At 37.5% G+C, this 27,924-nt stretch overlaps 1 protein-coding gene across 11 annotated transcripts in view; it reads left to right on the top strand.

Moving 5' to 3' along the window:
• NTRK2 (neurotrophic receptor tyrosine kinase 2) overlaps positions 1–27,924 on the top strand; it is a 193,589-nt gene that overhangs the window by 21,146 nt on the left and 144,519 nt on the right. For all 11 annotated transcript variants that reach the window (XM_087926779.1, XM_026703862.2, XM_087926781.1 and 8 more), the window contains exons 3-6: positions 4,435–4,509; positions 4,875–4,946; positions 8,830–8,898; positions 12,181–12,338. In XM_087926779.1, coding sequence (XP_087782905.1) covers positions 4,435–4,509; positions 4,875–4,946; positions 8,830–8,898; positions 12,181–12,338 — 374 coding nt within the window. The remainder of the gene's footprint in view (positions 1–4,434; positions 4,510–4,874; positions 4,947–8,829; positions 8,899–12,180; positions 12,339–27,924) is intronic.

Below are 27,924 nucleotides of genomic sequence, written 5' to 3' on the forward strand. Positions count from 1 at the left end.
ACAGTCAGCGTGGATAAGGAGGAGTTGCTGCCTCTTCCCAATCCAAGGACATGCAAGGCCCAGAGGAGAAGGGCGCAGTAGAGATTGGTGAGATTAATCACAAGGAGATAGCCTCACCCCTTTTAATGAGGTGCACTGGTTGGTGCCTACTTAACTAGGATCTTGAACTTGGTTGGAGTTGCAGGAGACTACTCATACTCTAACTCACCATGAATGTTTGGAACCCTTTTGTTCTTTGTTGTGTCTTGGACCTGTTGGAGTCGTGCTTGCCTTTGTTTAACTCAGTGATGTCTTGTTTGCCTTCATCTGGCTTCCACTCATTGGAGGCATGTTTGCCTCTGCCTTGCCTGAACTGATGGGAGCTGTGGTTACTTTTGTTGAGCTGTGATCCAACGGGATTAGGGCTACTCTCAGGTGCTGTGACTTGAATTAAATAGAGCATCTTATGTGGAAATCTGGGGAAAGTTCAGGGTAACTTTCAATATAAACCACTCCAAACTTGATTGCAGAAAGTACAACTTCAGCAACAGAGCGGTCAATGCTGGAATGTACTACCTGACTCTGTTGTTACCTCCTCTATCCCCCACTCCTTTAACCTCAAACTATCCACTATTGACCTCACCCCATTCCTAAGAAGTCTGTCAGGGGCCTGCATAAGTGCACAATTGCGCCAATAGTCTCTGTCCTTTTGTCTCCATTTACCTATTTCCTGTATTCTTACTCATGTTTATACTGATACCTATTATCTTGTAAGTGATTGACAAATCAAATAAATAAACCAAATATATAAATAAAATAGTTGTATAAACAAACATAGCTAACTCCTTATAGTGTGCATGTGCTTGCGGACTGGGGCAGTACACCCTTAATGAGCACCCAAGTTTCTGAAGGATTTGATTTCGACACCCTACCCAGGGGAAATTATAAGCAAAACATTGTGAAAAAATTCTCTTGTAATTTCTGTTTTATTTCTGTTTATTTTTCTACTGCTTTCTTGTTCATCTTCTGCTATGTTTCATTATTACATGATGTCCATGATATTCATGGCACCTAATACTGACCATTCATGTGTACCAACCTAATTTATGCTGGAACATCTGATGTATCATATAAAACATGATTTGAAGAATAGTATGTTGTACAGTTGATTTGAGGGACATAGGTAACATCAGAAGCCAATACAATGAAGTAGATTTCTTTCAGTACATTTCAATATATAAATAGTAAGTACACACTAGAAACATAGCTGTTAGAAAAATGTTGAATATCTAGTCATAAGGCAGCCAATGAAATTTTATTTTTCCTTCAGTTGCTTCCAATCCTCTGCGCCCCACTGGTTATCACTTGGCAAGGTCAGTCTGTCAGTAACAGCACCTCTGACTTCTAAGAAACTCTCGTTCATGGTGTCAGTGATTGTATCTCGGAGGCATCTTATCTTCTGTCAGTTTCTTGATTGCCTTTGATTTTTCCAAGCATCAACATATTCTCCAATAACTCTTGACTGCACATTATGTGTCTGAAATATCTCAACTTAAGCTTCCAATGAATAATCTAGTTTCCTTCATCTAGTATTGAATGTTTTGTTCTTGCTGCAGTCCAAGGTCTTTTCCCACCATTTTCGGCAGTGCCACACAATTCAAAAGCATTGATTTTCCTTCCTTCGGCCTTTCTAAGGATCCAGCTTTCATAGCCAAGTGCTACAGTTGGAAAACCTACAGCCTTGATAATACCTATCTTTGTTATCAATATAACATTTCTGCATTTCAATATTTTGTGCAGATCTGTCATAAACTTTCTCCTAGGTAGCAAATTTTGTTTCATGTCATCAGTCTTCTGATTTAAAAAAAATGGTCAAAAAGATAAAAGTCTTACTATTGTTCCAAGTTCTCTGTCTCTTGGCTTTGGTTTGGCATTGCTACTCACACAATCTTAGCTTTCTTTTTAAATATTTAATGCTAAAGAGCCAGCCGGCCTTGAAGGCTCTTTTTTTATTTTCAGCATGAGCTTCCTTAAATCTTATTTACTGTACTCTAGTCATGAAAATTATATTAACAGCATATCTGTGGTTATTAACCTTAATTTCTACTTCTTTTAGTTAAATATTTCTAACGGTATATTTTTTAATAAATCAGGTAGATAAGCTTACAGCAAACAACCCTGGTACAGGTAGTCCTCAACTTATAACAGTTCATTTAGAGACCATTCAAAGTTACAAAGGCATTGAAAAAAGGGACTTATGACAGTTTTTTCACAGTTATGACCTTTCCAGCATCCCCATGATCACGTGATAAAAATTCAGGAGCTTGGCAACCAGTTCATATTTATGACCGTTGGTGCGTCCCAAGCTCAGGTGATCTGCTTTTGCAACCTTCTGACAAGCAAAGTCAATGGGGAAGCCAGATTCACTTAACAACCAGGTTACTAACTTATCAACTGCAGTGATTCACTTAATAGCTGTGGCAGCAAAGGTCGTAAAATGGGGTAAAACTCATTTAACAAATGTCTCACTTAACAATAGAAATGTTGGGGTCAATTGGGGTCATAAGTTGAGGACTACCTGTATATCATTTCCCAATATTGAATCAATTAATGCTGTTCTGTTATCACAAAGTCTTCAGTAGCAAATGAGATATACCTAATATACTCACGTTTGTAAGGACTATTTAAACTAGATAATGAGTTTAAAATATTCCCAGTCTTCCTTCTATATTACTAAAGAACTGCACGATCATATTTATGTAATCATCAGAGGAATGTTTTTACTTTTATTATTATATTAAGACTTGATTACTGTAATACTCAGAGTTTCTACTACTGTCTCCAGTGACAAATACATAAATCTAGCTAATTGATTTACATGCTGTTGATCACTAAGCTGGTACTGATTTTTCCTGATCAGGTAGATAGATTTTCTCCATCATGCCCTGTCTCTAAGCTGGTTTTTTAAGTCTTCCAATGATATATATGCTTTCCCTTATTGCACATTTTTTGGTCATTATTTTTCATAGATTTTGAATATGTAAATTTTAATACCTCATTTTTCCAACCCTGAGTTCCTTTCCTTGCATTCACTATATTCAAAAAGCAAATTTCTTATGAAAACAGGTACATATTTTATGTATAATTCTATCCAAACTTTTGCAGGAAATTTGGCTTACTTAAGGTTTTTTTAATGTAGTTTTACAAAATGTAAATAGTTTGCTTCTATTGATGAATTTGAAAATATTTCTTTATTCTATGTATTACTATCTTTTTAAAAAAAAATTCCCATTCTTTTTATGGTAGTAGTGTGAACAGTTCAGAAAAACTAACTGAATGATAACTGCATTGCTTATTCCTGATTTAGTTTGGCATATTCAAATTAAAAACATTACATTAATATGGGAAGCAAACCAGTTTCTTCTCCATTACTTGTATCAGGTATATAGTATATAGAATTTAGGAACTATATTATTATTGATGAGTTATTTGTCCTGTTTAACAGAAAAAAGTGTATGAAAAGAGTAGTAGATAAAACTAAATGCCAGAACCGGACTACTAGGTTCCAATACAGGTGGTCCTTAACAACAATTTGTTTAGTTACAACAGCACTGGAAAAAAGATTACTTATGATCCTTTCTCACACTTACAACTGTTGCAGCATCCCCATAGTCACATGATCAGGGTTCAGATGCTTGGCAACTGGTTCATATTTATGACAGTTGCAGGGTCCTGGGGTCATGTGATCCCCTTTTGCAACCTTGTGACAAGCTAAGTCAATTTTGCAACCTTGTGACAAGCTAAGTCAGATTCACTTAACAACCTTATCACTAACTTAATAACTGCAGGGTTTCAACAACTGTGGTAAGAAACGTCATAAAAGAAGGCAAAACTCACTTAAAAAATGTCTCACGTAACAACAGAAATTTTGTGCTCAGTTCTGGCCGTAAGTTGAGGACTACCTGTATAGTGGTTCTTAAAATTTTTGACTGAATTCCCCTTACCTTCATCCTGAATAATGTCATTTCTCTCTCCTTCTCCTTATCTCTCCATCTTCCCCTCCCCCACTTTTCCTTTTTACACATAGCCATCCACCCACTCCTACCCCCACACCAGATATTTGTTATTTTTCATAAACATCTCCACAGAGGCAACCCTATATGGAAACCTTGATTTACAAACAGTATATTACAAATTGCTCCATTACTCCCAGAATATACCCAAATTAACCTGCATCCATCTTGCAAAGGGCTTGTAACATATTATAGTACTTAATATGTTTCTGTAGATCTGCCGTTCTGCATCATATTGTAATGGAGGAACAATTTATCTCTCCGTTTTCCCATTTCCAGGTCAGACAACTGCTATTTGTATGCCTATTATAAAAATAAGAAAATAATATACTACCATAGTAACATTTCTCTCTTCCTCTTTTTTTTCTGTCCCTTTTAATAGTTATATTGCAAACCAGCGGGATTTAGAAAGCATAAATGAAATAGATGTTGGATTGTACACTGGATTAAGAAATTTGTGAGTATATATTCTAATTTTAATCTAATTTATTATAAATGACATATTTTGCCCACTTTGTGTAAGCTTTATAGTGGAATGTACTGAGGTCTTACTTGGGCCATTGTCTTCATTTATTTCATTTAAATGAAGCAACTCTGTATATTCATGGATGCAATTCATGAAGCTAAGAATAATGGGTAATTATAGCAAATAGAAAATTTTATCACATGCATTACAGATTGTTGAATTGGGGAAATAAAATAACAATTCTTAAACCACAATTTATTCTGAAATTCCTTGAGCTATGTGCTATACTCTCCATAAATACATGAATGGATGATACATCACTCAGTCATTGTAACTTGTGCTTGTGTACTTTACAGAACTGTGGTGGACTCAGGCTTGAAGTTTGTCTCACGCCAAGCTTTCCTGAAAAATATTAATCTACAGTACATGTAAGTGAAAACCCACTTTATGACTTTAGAACAAGCAGGATAATTTAATTACCAGTGGGGACTTAAAATATTGTCTTCCATACTATATTGCTGGATTCAAGCTTGTGGCTGGTTGCCACGTTGTAGAATATATCACTGTTGTTGTTCAGTCGCTAAGTTATGTCTAACTTTTCCTGATTCCCATGGACCACCTATCACTGCATACAAGAGCAAAAAGAATCTGGAAAAAGACAAATATATTAGGGGCAAATATTTTTTTAAACTTCTTGGTTATTGGTGATTGCCAATCAATGTGCCTCTTCCCCCCAAACAGTATAATATAGTATACCCAGGCACCGCTCCTCCCATATATGTTTCTTACACAGATATACACACTCAGTTACAAAGGTATTGTGCCCATTGCAGTGGTACTGGGTATAATCCACTTTTAGTTGTTAGGGAATGCAAGCTGGATGATGTATCGGAATTCCAGAAGTTCATGTCTTCATATGGACTTCTGACTGACCATTATAAGATTAAGTTGACTAGAAGACCCTTTGAACTAAACCAACAACTCTCTTCTGGCTAATTATGTATCTGTCTCCTGGCCTAAAATCCTCCTCCCATTTGAGAGTATTATAAATTGCTAGAGCTGCACATGGCAGCCAATCAATACATACTTGTTTTCCTTTTCTGTTGTTCAAATGACATTTTCAGCAAAATGGTTAGACAGTTTGCTGCCAAACAGATGGCAGTGGACTGTCCAAGTTTAGTATTAGAAGGAATTAGAAGGAATGATGACTGGAAAATATCCAGCTATTTTTGGATACATATTGGAATGTTGTTTTAAATAAAAATATGATTTACTGATCTTGCTCTTTAATGTAAGTAATTTCCACTGTCAGATAATAGCAAAAGGCTAACGATCTTACATAAGTGACTTTAAAAGTTCTATCTTTAGGGACAAATAGCTACTAAGGAACTATGTGGTGATTCATTTACAAAATTCACTTCTATAGAAATATCTCATCCATTAGAAAAGAGGAGGATATTGGATGAGTAGAGAGGTAAGCAGAGGATGGAAGAAATGTGTTTTTGATTATCAGCTATGCAAAATTGTTGTGACAGTGTACACATGCTATTCCATTGGCTATTGAAGAGTGTGTGTGTGTTTATAAATAAATATCCATAAATATATATTTATATATATAAATATATATAAAATAAAGAATACTGATAGAACTTGCTTTCATTGGAAAAAGTATGATGTCCTTTTTTTAAAAAAAACCTTTGCTTTGTTGGGATATGAGTTAATTTACATTCTCATAGCAATAATGTACATTAATTTCCTCCTGTCTTCTCTTAACAAGAATTTGGCATGTTTGTGATTTAGAAACTTTCTTTCTTTAGAAAATAAACATAAGACATAAATTATATGAACTTCCATGTTTTTTTAATATAAAATATTTGGGCTTTAATCAACTCAGATCTTTTTAATTCCATTTAAAATACCTTTAAATATGATATGCTACAATATAAATAATTTTAAAATATCAATACTAACATAGACATATTCACCAACTTCACTTTATATATCAAATTATAAAGAACTTTAAATAAAACATGTTTATAAACATATTTGCCTTTTATCCCGTTACCCAGGTGAAATTTATGTAGACAAAATGGCTGTTTTTAGCTGTGGTATGATTATAAAAATCAGTAATATTATAAACAAAATAAATTAAATATTTCATAGTTGCTATCTAAATGTAAACTGTAATATCATAGCAACATTCTAATGGAAAAATCCAAAAATCTTTTCTATATTTTCAAGAAATATCACTGCATCTTGCTCAATACTCTTCTATTGTGCAGACATAATAAATAATATTTGTTATTTCTTTTGTTACTTATGCATAGGCTGGCCCATGGTATCATAAGAGGAAAATATCAGCAGGAATTTTTATTGACATTTGCTTGGTCTGCTTTTGCTGTTTCTACAATATTAAAACAAGACAAGTATATATCCTAGAGCAAGAGTGTCAAATTCGATTTCACTGAGGGCCGCTTCAGGTTGTGTTTGACCTTGGGAGGCTGGAGTCGGGCGTGCCCAGGGTGAGCTCCATTTTTGGCCCTGACAGCCTCCTGCAACCCTCTGCCAATGAAAATGGAACTCTATTTTCCCTGGCAAAGCTACTGCGGGTTGGTCTTTCGCTGTTTCCAGGGCAGATCTAAGCACCCGCAGGCTGGATCTGGCCAGTGGACCTTGAGTTTGACACCCCTGTCCTAGAGGGAATAATAAAATTTCTGTTTGTGGAAGAAAAAGGATAATGACAAGAAGAAAAAAGTTTCCTGATGAGAAACAGGTTCTAAATAGAGGACAACACTGGATTAGATCACCTTTAGCCAATGCAGCTGTAGGTGTAGCTTTAGATTAACCTTATTGTCCGTGTAAGTTGAACAATCAATTCACATGAGAGATGTATCTTGGCAAAACATGTCATTATAGTTTTGGCATAGGGACTTCACTAGAAATTAATTATCTCACTACAAATATGCTATGTTCACCAATAATTGGGCATACTGACTGAGAAATCTGTGAATTGTAGTCAAAAACATATGGCTGCCTCTAGAATGGTAAAGGTTAAGAAACTTTAAGCATTTTACTCTCTTCTTAAGATATAAAACAAAGAGAATTTTTGTTTTTAGCTAACAATGTTGCTCGTAACGTAGAATCCTAGAAACATTGGTTAATTTTCAGTATAGTTTAGAGTAGGAATTGGCACCTCATTGGTTCTATGTATTCAGCAAACGTCTTTTTCTTCAATCCACAATGATTACTGAAATTTGGTGGCAAATCAAGAAATGGGAGAGACATCGCTTTCAATTGTTTTCCAGAAGAATTAAAGAAAAAGAAGAAAAAAGGTGTTTTAGGATAGACTTTAAGGAAGTAAGAACTATTCTCCTGCTCTATTCATGTGGCATTATTATGTTATGGATGAGTTCAGAAAATTTTCTACCAGGGACATAGTGGTAACGCTGCACACTATTACTATACTTTTTTAGTATGTACGTATTGGATATTTGACATTCGTCACATAATTGGCCCTGGTGTAAAACAAAATGCAGGAACCTACTGTTGTATACTTAGGGTAGGTGGTTCTGGATTGAAAAAAAAATAGACAAGCACCACTTGGCAACATTTCTGATTTTTATTGTGGCAGGGAGCCTATATATTAATCAGTGAGAATATATTTTCTATGTAAAATAAAAAGGAAGGTGCTGCTGGTATGGAAATCTTTTTATTTTATCCAATTTAAATATTTTTAGTAAAGGAGTGCCTCCCACAGTGTATGTGATCATATGAATATAGTCAAGAGCAAGAATGCATTTGATATTCATTGTAATGAAAGATGCTAAAGTGTATTGCAATATAGTATGGTAAATACTTAATTGAACTGAAAAGCTTAATGACTTCATGTTACCATTTTTCCATGATGTTTGCTGTGAACACACAGTTTAAAAAGGTATTTTTAAAAAGCCTGTGATGGAGTTGTTTGGGATATAGTCAGGGTTTGGAAAAGTAAAACCTTTGATGTAAGATCAAAGACAAAATGGTAAACATCTATTTTGCTTATGAATAAATTGAGCGTTTAGTCAACATCTGAGAACATCTTTGGAGTAAAACTCAATCCAATGTTTTTTCCCCTTCACTTGAACTGAACTGTTTTAAGGTACATGTTGCAATCAGTGTTTATCTGTGCCCAGTCTAGATGTCAAGCTAGGATACAATCTGTATCAGTTTTGGAGATCATCAGAGTTGTTTGACAGAGTTTAACTTCCTGGGATGTGTCTCTCAAAACTCTTGTTTCCTCATTTTAATTATGACACTCTTTCTTTACAGTAACTTCTCCAGAAATAAGCTTTCAAGTTTGTCCAGGAAGACTTTCCGCCATCTGAATTTGACAGATCTGTAAGTAATTCCTTTTCTGAGAAATCAAGTTGTTATAATGAATGTTTATTAGCATTATTACCAGGCATAGTATTTTAGTATTTAGATACTAGCAAGAAAACATTTAAAGTTTATGTTTCTAGGAAAACTAAAATTTGTTTTACAGTATGGTGTGTTTTTAATATGTGTGTTGGTATATGTGTGTATTTAACATATGGGATACAGTCCAAGGAACATATAGTTGAGGGCCTCTTGTGGCTACTCTTCCAAGCATCAAAATAATTTTGTGTTTAGGCTAACCACATTGGAGCAAGAATATTTTCACTTTACAGCTAGTCCTGGAGTTTGCTTCAGTTACTATACAAACTAATGGTTCCTTAACTCTGAACTAGTCATTAGTCCATGTTTGGATAGTATGAAAAATTGCTACCAGTCCAGGTAAACAAAGAACAACCCATGATTATAGACTGAAGATAATAGGTAATCCTAGGGTTCCAATCACTAATTCAATGACTGTTCAAAGGTTCAGTGGTGCTGAATTAGTGGTACTTATGATTAGTCCTTGAAGTTATACTTGTGCAGCCCCTGACAGACACATGATTTGGGCAGTTGGCAACCAGCTCTCACGTAGGAAGTTTGCAACAGTCACCATTGGGGCCCTTCCTGATGGCTTTTCATAAGGAATGTCAATGAGAAAGCTGGCAGGGAAGGTTGCAAAGCATTCCTGTAAGTCAACTCCTGCTTTTTCTCCTGAGGATCCACATTAATGAGTAAGGGATTCCAGGGATCTCATACTCCATAGTGCCTGCCCAGAGCACCCCTCTTGTTTGCATTCCATAGCTCATACCCCCCTGGCTATATTTGCACTGTAGCACTTTGCCCTCTATTTGCCTGATTGAATTTGTACTGGGTCAAAGCACCACCTCACACCACTCTGCAGCACTCACTCCGCACCTGCTGCACCGTGGCACCACCTGTGCACCTGCTGCAGTCTGTAATTGCTAAGCTTCCTACTGAGCTACACTGATACCACACTGCAGCATCCACTGCCTGCTTGTCTAGCTTCACTTGTGCCTTATTGCAACACCTACTCCCCCGCCTGGCCACTCTCTGTAGACTATCGTTTGTCATATAGCCTAACATCCATCTAGCCAGTTAAAAATAAAAAATTAAGGTAGTAGAAATCAATCTGGAAATGTATAGAAATTCATGGGAGTCATCTTGCTAGGTTGATTTCTGTTTCTGACCAGAAGTACCATGGTGCCTATGTCATTTACTTAAAATTTCAAATTTGCTCCTTGTCCCAGAAGATCAGAATCTAGCTGCAAGTTTGGTAGTTAAAACTCTTCCTTTATATGATCTACAATACCTGTTCAAATCCACTCATTTTTCCTTGCACAACAGAAGTGTTATTATCCACTGTATTTCTACAGTTAATTTCACAAGTGTCATATTTATCAGATAGGAAGATATTTTTCCTAAACAATTAGAAATCAAAGCATATTCATATAGGCCAAAATTGTAGCAATTATTTTTTTGTAAACGGGCTACTATATTTTATAGACAGATAATTGTAAGTTATTAATTCCATTTATTTTCTGGACATTTCTACACAAATATATATGCACAAAAACATACTAGCACATCCATCCATTTACTGGAGAGGGAGAAATCTCCAGATTTGGAAGCTATTTGTGGAGTTTCAGATGCAGGTTTGCTTTATTTTGGGGGTAAATACAATATTCTGTGATGTGAGAAATAAATTCTGAAATTCTGTTCCCACTCTTTTCCAATTAAAGTCTAATTGAGCTGAGAATAGAAATTGTTTGGTATAGTTGTATATTTATACTGAGATTTACTTGCTTTCTTTTCTCCTATACACCACTGAAAGCAACTATTATTTCTCCAAAACAGGTGGAAATAGATTGCTTAACATTTTCAATATATTAGCATAAATTTGTCAAACCTACAAAACTCTCTCTTTGATCTGAATATTTATTTGAGCTGATCTACTCAGACAGCTTCAAAAACATCTGAACTGCTGTGAATTTTCTATGAGATTACATTGACAGAAGGATCTGGAAGACCAAATCAAATGTTCTGCCTGTAGATTGTTATAATTAGCGCTGAATTGTTTCATCTTAATAAAATGTCTTAGGGGCAACAAGTGGTACATCAATGAATTAGCTCATGAAATATAGGTTTTGCTTTTATGAGCAAAGCTGAGATAATGCTCCTTGCCAGACATCTGGACTTTTTGCTGTTTCTTTTTTATTCTAGCTTCTTTATATATTAAGTACAAGAAATACTTTAAGTACCTAATTAAACAGGCTTTCCTGGAGGTGCTAATTTTAAGTGGGTAATAAAGATTCCATTTTAATTCCTCAGTGTGAGCTTGTATATTCTTCTAAGCCTTAGAGCCCAGTATGTGTTGTTGTTGTCTTAAATGTTAGTTAAGCCATTTTTGCATTTGTTCCAAGGGTGTCATAGATGATTTCTTTTTCAAGACTTCGCATCTTTTGCTTGAAATAAATTTCTGTGATGTTTGACCATAAGGGGGAGCTCAGTTTATCCACAATAATAGAAAACATCTAAAACTGTATTATGGGACACTGTATACTGAGAATTAAATATGATTCTTGTTCATGGTCCGGTATAATTTTTTTTCTACTGAATTGAAGAAAATAGCATTCTTTTCTTCCTAGTCAAGACCAGATTTTTGAGCTTCAACTTTAACCCTAACCCTGCTTCTCTTCAAATGTGTCTAAACTAGCAACACTGGCTAAGAATTTTAGGAATTGTAGTCCTAACACATTTAGAGGGGATCAGATTGTAGATTAAACTAGATAAATGGATTAGAAACTATTTTGGGCATAATCAAACAAAGAGAGTTTGGAACCTCATTTTAGAAGAGACATTCCCTTTCACAATAGATGCAAACAGGGAATATATTCTGATCCAATGAATGTTGTGAGATCTATGTAAGTACTATTTTATTAATATATAGACAGCTGACTAGTATACTAAAGCTCAGGAGCCACCATGCAAATGCCTGTATTATATTTAAATATCCACATATGAATCAGTGGAGAAATAAATAAATTATTTACACAGGAAGGAAAAGTGTTTTCTCTTATCCTAATTGTAGACCAGATCAGAGACAAGTGTGATTCAATGTGCTTTTTATCTGCTGTTTTTGTCACTATTTAGACTTATCCAGTCTTATTTGATTTGATTTGTCAACTGTTATTTGGGGGATTTTTTCTTAAAAATCTTGATATAAATTTAACTTTTTTGTTGTAGGATTTTAGATGGCAACCCTTTCAAGTGTTCCTGTGATATTATGTGGATCAAAATATTCCAAGAGATCAAGTTTCCAAAAGCAGAAACTCAGGATTTTTACTGCATAAATGACTACAACCAGAAGATATCTCTGCTGGAAAAGCCAGTCCCATATTGTGGTAATGCACTTTTATGAAAATAATTAATGCCTACATTTAAGGCTGTTAAAAATGGAGTACAACAGGTTAAGCTCTGCCTCTGTTTAAACTCATTAATTTTGGTAGAATCTCAGAGATATGAATGGATTTTTTTATTTTAAAAACAGGTTTTAGTTTTGATTGGGAGATAGGTAAAGGTCATATGCAGGGTGCTTATATTGAATCATGATTAATAGGATTTAAGTTATTGCTTGATTATCTGCCTGAAATAATTCTCTGACTTTTATAATTTTTCAAATTCATTTTGGTGATACAAATATTTTCTTCCAAAATGTACTCTTACAGTATTTCTAGTTTATCTAATGAAGTGTTGTTTCTATTATAAGAACATTGAAAACTGTTCATGTCCTGTTATTCTATAAATAAAACTGTTGGTTAAAACTGAAACAGATAATTGTAGGTTGAATGAACTCAGGATTTGTTTCCACTTCAGAAAGTTTTGCTTTAAAAAAATCATAATTTTAAACATTTCAAATATCACAAAATTTTCACTTGCATCTAGAATAAAATAAGCTATTCTCCATCACGTAGCTCTAGAGTCCAGTATTGGGTATAACTCCACCCTCTTATGATGTGAGCTGAGTCTGCCACTATAAAAGGTTCGCCTCTGCTGAGAGTCCCAGCTTTTCGACTCAGTTCTTGGACATATGAACTATTGTCTCTGAGTTAATTAGCATTCCAAAAGCATTGAAAAAAAGAAAAAAGAATCATCAAGATCGAGAGAAACTCTCAGGGCTCTGGTAGAGCTTTGCTCACAAGGAGAGTGGGGATCCTCTCTCCTCCAGTTGCAGCTGCCTCAGCAAGGCACTGACACGCAGACAGTAAGTATGATTGGCCAAAACTCCGCAGAACTTCCCTCAGACTTGCTAGAGACTAATTAACATCAGAACAGCCTCTTATGCAGCTTTTCCCTGGGCCGCATGGCTTGTAAAAACCTCCCGAGGTTGCACAAGTCTTCTGGAAGATTTATTAGGCCATAAACTATCAAAGTTTTACAATAGCTGCCCTCCTGGTCTGCAGTGATTAGGCCTGATCCCAACCAACCTCCTTTCTACTGCTGCATTGATTGGAGGGGCAATCTTCCTTCTATGAAGATATTAATCTGGCCATTATAAATTGCCAAACAAAGGCCACAGCACAAAGCCCCAGGGATTCAAAGGTGCCACAGGGATCATCGAAGGCCTCAAGGCCCCTCACCTCGTGGCTGGTGGCCATTTTATGATCGAGTTCCTCTGGGCGGCATTTTTAGTGGGTCCCGAGGCAGTGATCCTATCTCTCTCTTGGCCATTTAGCTTGGAAAACACCATCAGGAGGAGCTGACAGCACCTCCAGTGTTTCTTCCTTGAGCAATGGAAATAGATTGGGTTCAGCCAGGACCATCAGGCATGCAGAGCATTCAGACCTCTCAAGCCCCCAAAAGGGTTATGAAAAGAAAACAACCACGAGGTCATTCAGCCAACAGGGAAGCTGCAGCAAAGATCAAGGCCAGGGCCCTAACCCCCAAGAAGGCCTCCAAGTCTGAGCTTAGGGCAGAAAAGAGAAGACATGAGGCTTTAGAGAAACTAGTGGTCCAAAATGAGGTTCTCCCATCTCCCTTGTTGTTCTTGGATGTAGTAAAGGACCAGTGTGAGATCCCCCTGTCAGAGCCTTGCCCTTCTTCCCAGGACAAGAGGTTCTTTAATGTAGGTCCCGCCTTGGCTAATGCATTAGCTCTCCCAGCAGTAGATTCCCTGGTGGTAGGTACCCCTACGGAACTGGAGGATGTTTTACAACTGGAGGACAAAACGTTGGAACAAACTCTGAAGTGCACACACCAGGCCACAGCTTGGGCCGTGAAAGCTTCCACCGCAGCCTCATTTTTTACCAGGTCATCTATTCGCTGGATTCATCAACTTCAGGACAGAGTTCTCATTGCCAATGTTAGGTCCCACCAAGACCTCAACAAAATAATAGTGGCAGACAAGTTCACCGCTGACACCACTTTAAGCTCCGCCAAATTCACCACAAAGGCAGTGGCCTCTTCCGTGTCTGCCAGGTGCCTGCTCTGGATGCGCAACTGGCAGACCAACTCCAAGTGTAAGTGTAAGTTGGCGGCGGTCCCTTGCTCAGGAGAAAACCTCATTGGAGCAGCCTTAGAGCCGTACATGGTAGAAACAGGAGACAAGAGAAAGGTGCTGTCTACTTCCTCCAAGGGGTCAGATTTTCGACGCACCACATACCCCGGAACGCAAACCTTCAGGCCAGTCAACACCCCTTGCTTCAGTTGCAACCAGACAACGTATCCCTCTCATTGGGAACAACAGCAGGACTGCCAACCCAAACAACAACAATTCTCAGGTAAGCGGCCCTTTCAAGGGGAAGGAGGTCATTCATTCAGGTGCTCTAATAACTGCATCCACTCCCTTTCCATTGGAGGTCATTTGACCTTTTTTAAATCCAGATGGGAGAAATCAACTAACAATGCCTGGGTCATCAGTACAATATCATTGGGCCTTCAACTCGAATTTCTCTCCCCCCCTCCATCGTTTTTTGTCAGGTGTCCTACCTCTCGTGACACATCTAAACGGGCCCCGATGGACTCAGTTATCCATCACCTGATGGACATCAGAGTCATAGAAAAAGTTCCATGGGATCAGTGGGGGTTGGGCTTCTACTCCCACCTCTTTGTTATCCTGTTGGCCTCGGGCGGGGAGGAGTGGAGAGCAATCCTTGATCTCAAGCTCTTGAACAAATTCATCCTATACAGGCATTTTAAGATGCAGACCCTACATTCTATTCTTCAGAGTGTTTGAGAGGGCAACCTCCTCTCTTCCATAGACCTCACGGAGGCTTACCTCCATATCCCAATTTGGCCTCCCCATCTCCAGTTCCTCCGTTTTTCTTATTGCAGTGAGCACTACCAATACCGGGCCCTACCATTTGGCCTTTCATCGGCACCAAGGGTTTTTACTAAGGTCTTGGAATCATTGGCAGTCCTCCTCCGAGCCTTACCTGTGAGGGTCCAATGCTACCTGGATGACATTCTGATTCAATTTACCTCCGTCCAGATGGCCAAATGAGATCTTAAAATCATGATGCAGGTGTTTCAGGAACATGGTTTCTCCATCAAACTGATCAAGAGCCATCTTTCTCCAATGACCCGACTGTTGCACTTCGGGGTCATCATCGACACAGTCAGCTGCAAAGTCTTCCTTTCACAGGACCGACAGAACAGCATCAAAGAGTTGATCAACAGAATTCGACTAAGTCACTCCGTTCCACTCTCCCTCCTGTCCCAGTTGCTTGGGAAGATGATCTCCTGCATCGAAGTTGTGCCATGGGCATGCCTAAATGCACGCACCTCGCAGTGGTTCCTCCTCCCCTTCCAAAGAGAGGGGATCAGTCATTCTGCCCGCAGGGTGCTGCTTTCTCCATGGGTGCTTCGGTTCTTTTGATAGTGGCAGTCCCAGGCCATCACAAAGGGTCATCCTTTTATGGTGAGAGACAGAATTGTAGTGACCACAGATGCCAGCCTTCTTGGCTGGGGAGCACATATCCAGGGCCAGATGGCCCAAGCACACTGGCCGTCTTTAGACATGTCCCTTCCCATCAATCTCCTGGAGCTCAGGGCTATTTTTCTCACCCTGAGAAGTTTCGAGAACCTAGTGTCAGGGTCCCATGTGTTAGTCACGACAGGCAATATAGCAGTCAAGGCTCATGTCAACAGGCAAGGAGGGACCAGATCCAGGGGTTTGATGCACGAGGCAGAACATCTGGGGAGATGGGCAGAGAGGAACCTCTTGTCTCTCAGGATGGACCATATTTCAGGCGTCGACAACTCCCAGGCAGACTGGTTGAGTCGATCTCAAGTCGACTGCTTGGAATGGAGACTCCATCCTCCCCTGTTGTCCCACATTTTTGGTACTGTAGAGGTGGATCTCTTCGCCACTCCCCAGAACGCACAGGTAAACAGGTTTTTTTCCAGGTTCCCAACCCAGGGAGAGGAGGGGACCAATGCACTTTGGAGCAGATGGCCCCAAGGTCTCCTCTATGCCTCCCCCCCTTCCAATCATCCCGGCAGTCATCTGGAAGATTTTGGAGGAAAAGGCAGAGCTGATTCTGCTGGCCCCATATTGGCCCAGGAGACCCTAGTTTGTGGACCTGGTGAACCTGTCTGTTCAGAGGCCTTGGAAAATCCCCGCCTCTTGGATCTCTCTCAGTCAGGGGGCCCTTCTGCATCCGGAACCCCATTGGTTCCAGTTGACCTCTTGGCAGTTGAGTGAAAGTTGTTGAAGGAGGCCAACCTTTCAGATAGTGTAATTAACACAATACAGGCTTCACGTAAGAAGTCTACAACCTGACTTTACGATGCCACCTGGAGGAAATTCAGTGACTGGTGCTCGGAGAGAGCCCTTAACCCTTCTTCAGCATCTGTTCCAGAGATCCTTCAGTTTCTCCAGGATGGGCTGGACAAGGGCCTCACGCTTAACACCCTCCTCAGGCAGGTGGTGGCCTTAGCTTCAGTAATTTCATGGGACAGGTACACATCCCTCTCCCACCACCCTTTGATCCATAGATTTCTGAGGGAAGCCTCAAATCTGTGACGACCCATTGTTCATAGGTATCCCACTTGGGACTTGCCTAAGGTTCTCCAAGCTCTCTCGGGCCCTCCTTTTGAGCCTTTACGAACGGTAGGCCTCCGTATTTTAACTCTGAAGTTATCCTTTTTGATGGCTATTACATCAGCCAGGAGGGTGTCTGAATTAACTGCCCTTTCAGTAAGGCCAGATTTGTTTATGTTTCATGACAACCGGTGTTTTTGTGCCTGGACCCTTCATTTGTACAAAAAATTAACTCTTGGTTTCACAGAGCTCAAGACATTGTTCTCCCTGACTTTTGTCACAAACCCCGACATGTATTGGAACGTCAGTGGCACACATTGGACGTGAAAAGGGCACTCAAGATTTATATCAAACAAACTGCACCTTTTTCCAAAACTGAGTCAATGTTTGTGTCTTTCAAACTGTCTCCTTGGGGTCTAAGGCCTCATCTCCCATGTTGAGTAGGTGGATCAGAGCATGCATTTGTACTGCATATGAAACTCTTGGCTTGCCAGCTCCCAAGAAACTGACTGTACACTCTACCCAGAGCGCAGTGGCTTCAGCAGCTTGGGCCACGCAGGCTCTGATCGGAGAAATTTGTAGAGCTGCAACATAGACCTCGCCTTCCCTGTTCATCCAACATTACCGGCTGGACTCCTTTGTATATGCACAGGCTGCATTTGGATGAAGGGTACTCCAGCGGGTGGTTCCTGGGTTGAATTAAGAGGACCAGCCGAGTCCCTCCCTTGGGCATGCAGGCTTTGGTATGTCCCAGTGCTAGACTCTAGAGCAGCATGACAGATAAGGGGCTTTGGTAGACTTACCAGTGAACACCCTTTCTAGACACGCTGCAATAGAGTCCAGCCCCACCCTATGGCCATCTGGTCTAGTATTCTCGGGTAGGGGGGCAGTTGTACGCTCATTCTATTTGTTTGTATTCCAGAGACAATACTAGTCTGTCAAGATACTTCGCCAGAAAAGCTGGGGCTCTCAGCAGAGGCGAACCTTTTATAGTGGCAGACTCAGTTCATGTCATAAGAGGGTGGAGTTATACCCAATGCTGGACTCTATCGCAGCGTGTCTAGAAAGGGCGTTCACTGGTAAGTCTACCAACGCCCCTTTATCTGAGCAAATAATCTGATATTTAATGGATTATGCTGTCGTTCAATTCATGGAAAGTTCCTGTTGGCAGAAAGAGAGACAATTTTCACTGATTCTTCTCTCTGTTGCATTTCCATAAAAATATATGCTGGAAAACTGCTGACCATTCCAAACAATGAGTTGGTGGCTATTTTGGAGATTATGGTGGGAGGTAGAAATTGACAAAATGCATAAAATGTATTTCTATTAGTGGAAGGAAAATGTAGCACTAATACATTTATTCCTTGTGCTTTCTGTAGTTTATGCTGTAAAAATGGAAAAATCTTGAATGCCATGAGGTCATTTGCAGGCTTTTTTGTGGTGCTTGGTATTCTGTTTCTTGTTTTCCTTTCCTTGCATTAATAGTTTGTGTCAGTAGACTTTTTCACTTTATTTTTTATTTATGTATTTGTCAAGTATGTATTAGATAACAGATATAATTAGAACATGATTATGATTACATGAAATGGGTCCGAATAAAAGGGGACATTAGGACAGGGATGGTAGGCACCTTGCTGCACTTATGCACGCCCCTTACAGACTTCCTAGGAATGGGGTGAGGTCAACAGTAGACAGTCTAAGGTTAATGTTTTGGGGGTTTGGGGAACAAACCACAGAGTCAGGTAATGCATTCCAGGCATTGACAACTCTGTTGCTGAGGTCGTATTTTCTACAATTGAGTTTGGAGCAGTTTACCTTAAGTTTTTATCTATTGTGTGCTTGTGTATTGTTATGGTTGAAGCTGAAGTAGTCATTGACAAGTAGGACATTATAGCAGATAATTTTATGTACTACGCTTAGGTCAGACAGAAGGCGGTGTAGTTCTAAGTTGTCTAAGCCCAAAAGTTCAAGTCTGGTGATATAAGGTAATCTGTTTCTTCTTGTGAAATATCTCTGAACTCTCTCAAGTGTATTAATGTCCGATATGCAGTGCAGATTCCAGACACATGAGCTGTATTTGAGAATTGGTCTAGCAAATATTTTGTATGCTCTAGTTAGCAGTACAATATTACCAGAGAAGAAGCTATGCAAGATTAGATTAACAACTCTTAATGCTCTTTTGACAATGTTGTTACAGTGGGCTCTGGCACTTAGATAATTAGAGATGAATATTCCAAGGTCCTTGACAGAGTGAGGGTCGTCTACAAGGTTGTGTCCATCCAGCTTTGTGTCCATTTTATATTCTGTTTTTTTTTTTGTGCCAATGTGTAAGACAGAGTATTTATTGGTTGACATTAGAAGTTGCCACTTGTTTGACCATTCTAACACTGAAGGGTAGCAGTGTTGTTGGTGGTGTTGAGTAGTTTTACATCATCAGCGAAGAGAACGCAATTGCTTCTAATATGATTGCAGAGGTCATTTATGTAAAGTATAAAGAGTGTTGGTCTTAAAATGCTGCCTTGGAGGACTCCGCTGTTAACAGGTACAGGATTTGATAGGGCACTCCCTATTTTGACCACTAGTTGACTGTTTGACAGGAATGCAGCTATCCATTTATACTTGCACCTTCTTTTTTCTTTTATTTGTTACTTTTTCTTATTAAAATAATTGAGAGGATATTTATATTGTATATTGGAGCAGCATTGTGTAGAATTTCATTTTGAGGCATCATCTTGAAAAATTTTAAGCTTTATTACCCTTTTAAAATGAATGACACTATATTTTTTATGTTTCTCTTTGCTTCTGAGCCTAAAATTTAAGAGATGCATTTAGTAGGGTGTAATTTGTTTTGATGGTCTGCAATATTGTCTGAAGTACCTTTTTAAAAGATGTGAGTTTGGCACAGGGTAGAAAGAAAACACAGTTATTTAATAATTCTGTGGATCAATGCAATTGACAGACATTAAAACCTAAGTCTTACAAGCTTTGAAAGACAAAAATCCATAAGGAAATTTCTCTAACATCTGCCTGTTTGAAATGAGTCTATTTTTAGTCTTTATTACAAGATTTCTAGATAAAGTCTTTGTATAACCAACGATTCCTGTGGTGCTTTTAATTACTGGGATAGCTTAGGTTAACCATGATAGCATTTTATTGCCTAAAAAATACCAGATGCACCAAAGCATTTGGCTTTTATCCCCCTCCACAGTGTTTTGCATTCTGCATTTTTACTTGTTTGGTAAGAAATTTCTGTTTTATCTCTGCTTCTTGGCAATAGTCAGATTAGAATTATTTAGCCATATGGTATTATGGTCAAGGTTGGAGTGACAGATGAAATCAGTTCTGAGGCTTCTGTTGAAATGTATTCCTGCAGTAATTTTGATAATATATTCCTTATGGTGGGATGGATTCTTTATGGTGTAAAACATATATAACTATAACTTGAAAAAATGGTAATCTGTTTATTTCAGTACCAAAAACAACAACTTTAAAATAAGGATATAAATGAGAATTTTCAAATTAAGCACAATATCATTCAGCATGAATAGAAAAATTGTCATAAAAAGCAATATTTGGGCACACTGTTGAAATATATTTGGTGGCTTTGGTGATATATATGGCAGTTTTATTCCTTTGTATGTAGAATGCTGTTTTAAATTGAGGGGAATCTCTCAATAGCTATGAAATCTCTTCTACAAAGACTAGTACTTAGGGTAGATTGCAAGCTGTCATTCTTTATGATTCTTTATGGTATAATCCAATAGTACAGATAAATTTTACATAGGGTCAGACCATTGTTCAGGATTTCTGGATTGTTTTGGATGTCTGGAAATCAAATTATACTGATTCCTAATGCAAGGAATAAACATTGATCCCATCGCTGACATTGTGGTGCGGACTGTACTACTCTTTGTTGTTGAAATATCAACATCAAGAAATGCTGCTTTACTTAAGCTAGGCATATTACTTTTATGTATACTCCTTAGAGATTTTCTTCTATTTTTGTTTTGAAGAGCTAGTATAGTAGTAGTCATGTGTTGACCTACCTACCTACCTACCAACCTACCTACCTATAGGTTTGAGAAAAGATACTGTGCTATTCATATAGACATTCCTGGACAATTTCACATTTGCCATGTCTAAAGGCAAAACTAGCCATTCTCCCTCACAGGCTCAGACCCCTCACCTATTATGTGAGAGACAATAGAATTTATTTAGAGAGATTTATGTAAGGTTTATAATTGGGAGGGATATAAATTTAGATTAGGTATATCTCAGTATACAAATATTAACTTGTAGTATTATGAATATTTTACTCTTTAGTATTTTCTTTCTTTTAATTTTGTATCTTTGTTTCCCATGGGAATCTGTTACAATTGCAGCTGCCAATGGCTTTGTTTATAAAAGTGCAAATATACAAGGACAAACTTTTCATCTTATGATGCTCTTGCTTGGGAAGACTTTATAAGACAGAGATATTTTAGTTGTCATAACTTCACTACACAGACCTGCTATAATCAAATTATCCATATTAGACATCTAAACAAACCCTCTCCTGCCCAAATTTAAACAGTATTTAAAACCAGTGCTTCTAATTATTTTGCTTAAGAGAAAAGTAAGAACAAAGAAGTTTAACTGAGGAGCATGGAAAATTTAAACGACAATCACACGCATGTTTATATGAGAGTTCCTGGGTTCATGGACCATACTGAATGAGAGGCCCTGAGCCCCAATGTCATATGTAATCCTCAGAGATTTCTAAATTGTCACCAAACTGGAATATGACAGGAAGTAAAAATAATCAGATACACGACAAGAAATATAATCAAATTAACTATTTTTAATTTTAATGTAAATTACATTCAGTTTTCATCCTGATTCCGATCCAATAATGTTGGAGTATAGTTTTTAGCCTGGAAATATGTCCATATCATGATCTAAGTCAATCTGTGATTAGTTACAGAAGTTTAATATATAAAATCCAGCTATTGTGATTTGTAAAACATGATTTATTGTATTGAGTCATTACATAGAAATGGGCTTTAATTAATAAACTGAAGTTAAACGAATCTTGGCTTAGTATATTTTATCTGAGGACAGGCAAATGAGGCTTGCTATTCGCTAGGTCTGTAAAACAGACTTCTGTTTTTCTGTTTAGTATTTAATATGATTCTTCTAGTTTTTTTATTCTGTTTTGTGGAAACAGATTTCTTTTTATCTGATTGTTTACTGAGAAAGTTTATCTCAAGAGATATTAAACACCCTTTTTTTACAGATTAGAATTTGGCTTCACTTTTAAAAATCAATATTGCTGCACCATAGGGAAAAATCCTTAGTCTTTTTTTTACTCAGTAGTTACATTTCTGATTTATTTATTTATATCACTGCTAATCTCATACCTATATATGATATATGTACTGTATGTATGTCAGCTTTCCCGAGCCCTCTGCTGGTTTCACCTGATTCATGCACAGTCTGTGCCTGCCTTCGTCCAACTTATTCATCTACCCCAATTAGACTAATGGAAAGTATGGAAAAATGCTTTGTAAATATGAAAGCAAAAGTTACCACGTGAGAAAAAAAGTTATGGTATAATGTGTAAAAAAGACAAAAAGTGAGGTGCGGAGAGCAAGGAATGGTAAAGTTTTAAGAGACCAAAATGAAGTGGATCCGAAGAAGATGGGAATGGAAAATAAAACTGATGAAATGATATGAGATTAAATTAGAAGGAGGGAATCCTGGAATAAGTAATTTTTATTTATAGTTTATAGGGAGATGATAGCAAAATGCCAAAAAACGAGTTGCCTTCTTGGCCACAAGCGTAGTAAAGTTGCTAAAAAGACAAGAATGGATGGAAACTGAACAAGGAGAGAGATTCAATCTGGAAATAAGGAGAAATTTTCTGACCAGGAGAACCGTCAACACATGGAACAAAAGTTGCTTTCGGAAGTTGTGGGAGCTTCATCCCTGGAGGCTTTAAAGAAGAGACTAGATTGCCATTGGTCAGAAGTGGTTTAGGGTCTCCTGCTTGGGCGGGGGATTGGGCTAGATGGCCTACAAGGTCCCTTCCAACTCTGTTAATCTGTTAAAAGCACTATAATACCCAAGATACCCATTAATACCCAAGATAAATAGACAAAAAAAGTCATAATTGCTGTGAGAATGTTGATAACAGTTAAAACTCAGGAGTAGAATATATAAATGGAGAAATGTCCACGTATGAATGCAATTTGTCTGTGGAGCGGCTGCGTGTATCTTGCTTAGCATGAATGTGAAAAACTGCATCTAGGCTTAACAATTGGAAGAATGCTGTTATTATTCATTTATACAAAAGGAAAGCTAACAAAAATGAATGTAGCAATTACAGGGAGACTAGATTGTTAAGTATGTCTGAGAAGATGTTTGACAGAATTCTGACTGAAACTGTGGATAAGGTCACACTGGGCAAAATTTTGAGAAGTACAGTGCGGTTTTGTGCCAAGCAGAGTGCGTAAACTAGGTTTTTGTTTTCAAGAAGTCATTGAAAAAATATGGCAATTTCTGTGGCTTACAGTTTCTTACTGTTTTGCTTTCTTTCGCATACTATTGTTTATGCCAAATGAAAATAGCATGATGTGTATTTATGTGTCTGTGTAGCAGAAATATGAATATTTATGTATCTATATCCTGATCAAAAAGATTATAGTTTGGACAAATCCTTTTCAGTACAGGAGTTCTGAACTTAGAACTATTAATTTAGTGACTGCTTAGAGTTGCAACCGCACAGATATCAGTAGCTTACAAGTTGTCCTCACACTTACAATATTGCAGCATCCCTTCGGTTATACAATGAAAATTTGGGCCCTTGGAAACTCACATATATTTGATAGTTACAATGTCCCAGGGACATGTGATCACCATTTGTGACCTTCCCAGTCAGCTTCTGACAGAGTCAACGGGGGAAGGCAGATTTGTTTAATGACCGAATGATTTACTAAACAACTGCAGAGATTTGCTTAACAATCCAGTGATGGTATTCGACTGGTTCTGCCCAGTTCTCGAGAGCTGGTAGGAGCGATGAGCAGTGGAGACCGAACTGTTTCTCTCCACTGCTCTGCTGGCTCTGCGGTTGGGCCCACCCACCTGCCTGGGCTCCCATACTCACCTTTATCTGCTGAATTTGAAGCACAGATGCTTTATGTGGCACAGAATAGTGCCACGCGGCACCTGCTGAAGTGACCGGGATCGTGCAGGCTTGCAGGAGGCGAGTTAGAACGCCTCTGCACCTGTGCCAAAGCCTCTGCGCCTGCGCAAAGTACGCGTTTGGCACATGCGTGCATGCAAAGTCTGCGCACATAAAGCACACCCACCAAGCAACGCCCACCGAATCCCACCACGGTTAACAATCCTAGCAAAAAAGTCATCCACTCATTTAATTACCACCTTGCTTAGCAATGGAAATTCTGGTCCCAACAATACTCATAAATTGAGGACTAACTGTATTTCCTGTTCAAAATTTTATATTTTAATGAAATCCATGTTTAAAACTTCTTGTTGCAGATTATTCCACCGTTGTTAAAAATAACCCTGAAATCAAGTTCTTGCATGAGATATTTTCCCCATTCCTAGTACTTCTTCCTTGTACTTCTTCCTTCTCTGACAGAAGCCTTCTGGAAATCTTAATTGATGCCTTGTCTTCATTTTTGCTAAATAATTTTCTGAAGGTGAACTTTTGCTCTTTGCTATCTTGACTAAATATTAAAATGATCAGGCTGGAGCTAGTGATATGTAAAATCCCTCTGGTCTGAAGATAGAGGGGCTGTTAGGTCTTTGAAAGGATGGAAGATTTATCAATTTGCACAATGCTGTGAGAATATAATTTACTTTAGGCCAGAATTATAACTCTTTTAAAGTTCCCATGAATGTGACTGCAAGTCTTGCTGCAAGAATGGAATTAATTCCAATGGGATCTTATTTTATCATGTACATTCAGAAACTTCAGTTGGGTTAAGAACATTACTTCAAAATATTTTTTTTGTCTCTAGCAGTTTAACTAGTCCCTTAATAAATTTTGAACTGTAACAATAAAATTTTGAAGGATATACTTAAGCCAAACATTGATTTGTTGGAAATATTGACAGTAATATTGTCCATATGTTTTATATACTACATATGGTTCAAATGTTATAGAGATTATATTTTTATACATTTTAATTAAAAAAATCACTATATTCCAAAATTGCTTAAAAATAAAATCCATTACACTTGAATTCATAATCCCATCTAGTTTTTCATGATGTAATGCTATATGTCATGAAAATATGGTTCTATACATTTTCCAAGTCTGGGAAACAATACTGAACAATTTGAATATCAGCCTATGAAAAAATATATATGTTATGGCACAGAACTCTTTATTATTCATATTGAAATAATTATAGTTATCAATGCCTTTCCAATCCATTTTTGAGCATTTACTCCTTCACTTTCCCAGAAATGTTTCCCTTAATTGTAGATAGGTCTAAAGCTTTTGGATTATTTGGATTTTTATAGGATTATTTTAAATCCAAGACTTTTATGTAATAGGCAGATTAACAACTAGATATTTACCTGAAAGGTTTTCTTTAAATTCAAGATATCCTCCTGCCAAAAAGAATCTTAATTTTAAAAAGTCTCTATTAATGTATTGCCTGAAAAAAAAAAATCATTTTAAGTTATATTGATTTGGAGGAAATTTTCATTTTTATTTCAGGTAAATATAGTAAATGAGACATATAATTTCTTTCCTTACCAGTAGGTGGCAAGATCCCACAGAAACTTTCCCATCTGGACTTCCTTGAAAAGATTCTGCCACAAAAGGCAATGCAGTCTAATAGTCAGTGCTCAGCTTAATATCAATTACAAAAAATGATCTTCATAGTTGAACAAGCTCAGAATTTTAAAAACAAAATATTAAGTGAAAATTATTATTTTATATTATGCATTTGATTGATTATGTGCCGTCAAGTCATTTTCAACTTTTGCCAACTGCATAGATTTTCTCTCATGTTGATCTATCTCTAACCTGATTTTTGAAATCTCCCAGTGGTGAGACCCTAATTGAGTCCACCACCTTGCTGCTGGTCATCCACTTCTTTTTCCTTCTACTTTCCCAGAAGTAAAAGCCTTTTCCAAAGAGCTGGGTCTTAGCATAATGTGTCCAAAGCAGGAAGATTTGGATCAGGTCATTTGTCCCTGGAGTGAGAGTTATGGATTGACTTATTCAATAATCCATCAATTTACCACCTAATTCTAGAACATTTCTTAAACACTTTGTTCTCAATACCCTTTCCCCTTTTACAAATTTAGAACCTCCCAAAGAGCTTTTGTTTGTGTGGGTTACTTTTATCAATATTCACCATATTAAAAATTAAAATGATTTTGCAGATCCCTGAGTAAATCTTGAGGGACCTCCAGAGGTTCTCAAACCAGACTTTAATAACACAGTTCTAAATTAAAATGCAACCTTTTAAAAATATTGCTAAAGTGTAGACACAGACATGAACATATACAGTCATCTTAGGCTTCAACAAATTAAAAAGGATTGGAACTTGCACTTTCAATCAGAATATTATGCTACTTACTATCCAAGGCATGAAAAATAAAGAAGGAATGGTTTTGCTCTAACCATTGATGTAGAAGCGAAGGAGCTTGATGAGTTTTGTAGTCAAGTTTGATTTGAATTTCAAGTATGACAAAACATGTAAGTGAGATACGCTGCTTGTGGTTGGAGAATTGCAAGTAGTAAAGGTAAAAATGTAGTTGGACTAAGCCATAGAAAATAAAGACAAAGCAGGAGAACAGCTTATAAATTTTTGACAAACTAATGGTTTCTTCATTGCTATCACATACTTCAAACATCCAAAACAGTATATGTATACATGGACCTAACCAGGTATAACACATAGAAATACAATTTAATATATAATTAACACAAGGAAATGGAAGAGGTAAATTATAACATGTGAGCTGGCTGGGTGACTTGGAGCCAATCATTCTCTCTCAGCCCAACCTATTCACATGATTATAGTTATGGAGAAAATAGGAGGCGGAAGGAATATCAAATATGTTCACTGCCTTGAGTTATTTATAAAACATCATAAAGGTTGGATTAAAGAAATCTAAAAAATGGGAAGAAACAAATCGTGAACCATTTATGTGCAAATCCCAAGCCAACAAAATAGGCAAAAGAACAAAGTCAACCAGCTATCACTACAATCTTGAGATATACCAACTGTTATCAAAGAAAACATCAGTGCTGCTTTGACGTCTTGAACTCATTGATAGGGAACCAGAGGAACTGTGGAATTAAATCAAAGGCATTTTTGAGGATGAATGTGAAATGAGATTACCCCAAAAATAGAATAAAGCAAACTAGATGTCAGAACAGACAGTGAATATTGCCCAGAAGAGAAGAGAAGACAAAGGCAAGAAAGACATGATTTCAAGAAGGAACTTAATACGGAATTTCAAAAACCTGTTAGAAGAGACAAGAAATAGTAAAGACATTGAAAATGAAGACAGTCACATAAAAACAAGATAAGTCATCCAAAAGATTTCCTGCAACCAGGAGATTGCAACCTTGAATTGATAATATTAAGAAACATCAATGGATAGATAATAACTGAGTCAAAAAAAGATTCAACAAAGAGGATTATGTTGAAATTCTATACAATAGAGATATCAACATTTAAGATACTTTAGACAGCATTCCCTACTTATTTTTTTTACCAGGGAATGCTTGGAAGAATGGATGCACCAGAAAAGTTTCAAATTATTTCTTTCCTTGTTTATAATAAGGAAAGGAGTCCCTGCGGATTTTACTTTGCTAGTCATTGCCAACTATAGGGGGCGGAACTCATTCTGTTTCCATTCCTTTTTATAATACTACATCCCTGTTTATAGTACTACATCCCTGTTTATAATAC

Source organism: Pseudonaja textilis, chromosome 2 (genome assembly GCF_049901715.1).
Source record: "Pseudonaja textilis isolate UNSWEBS1 chromosome 2, rPseTex1.2, whole genome shotgun sequence".
Classification (NCBI taxonomy): Eukaryota; Metazoa; Chordata; class Lepidosauria; order Squamata; family Elapidae; genus Pseudonaja; species Pseudonaja textilis.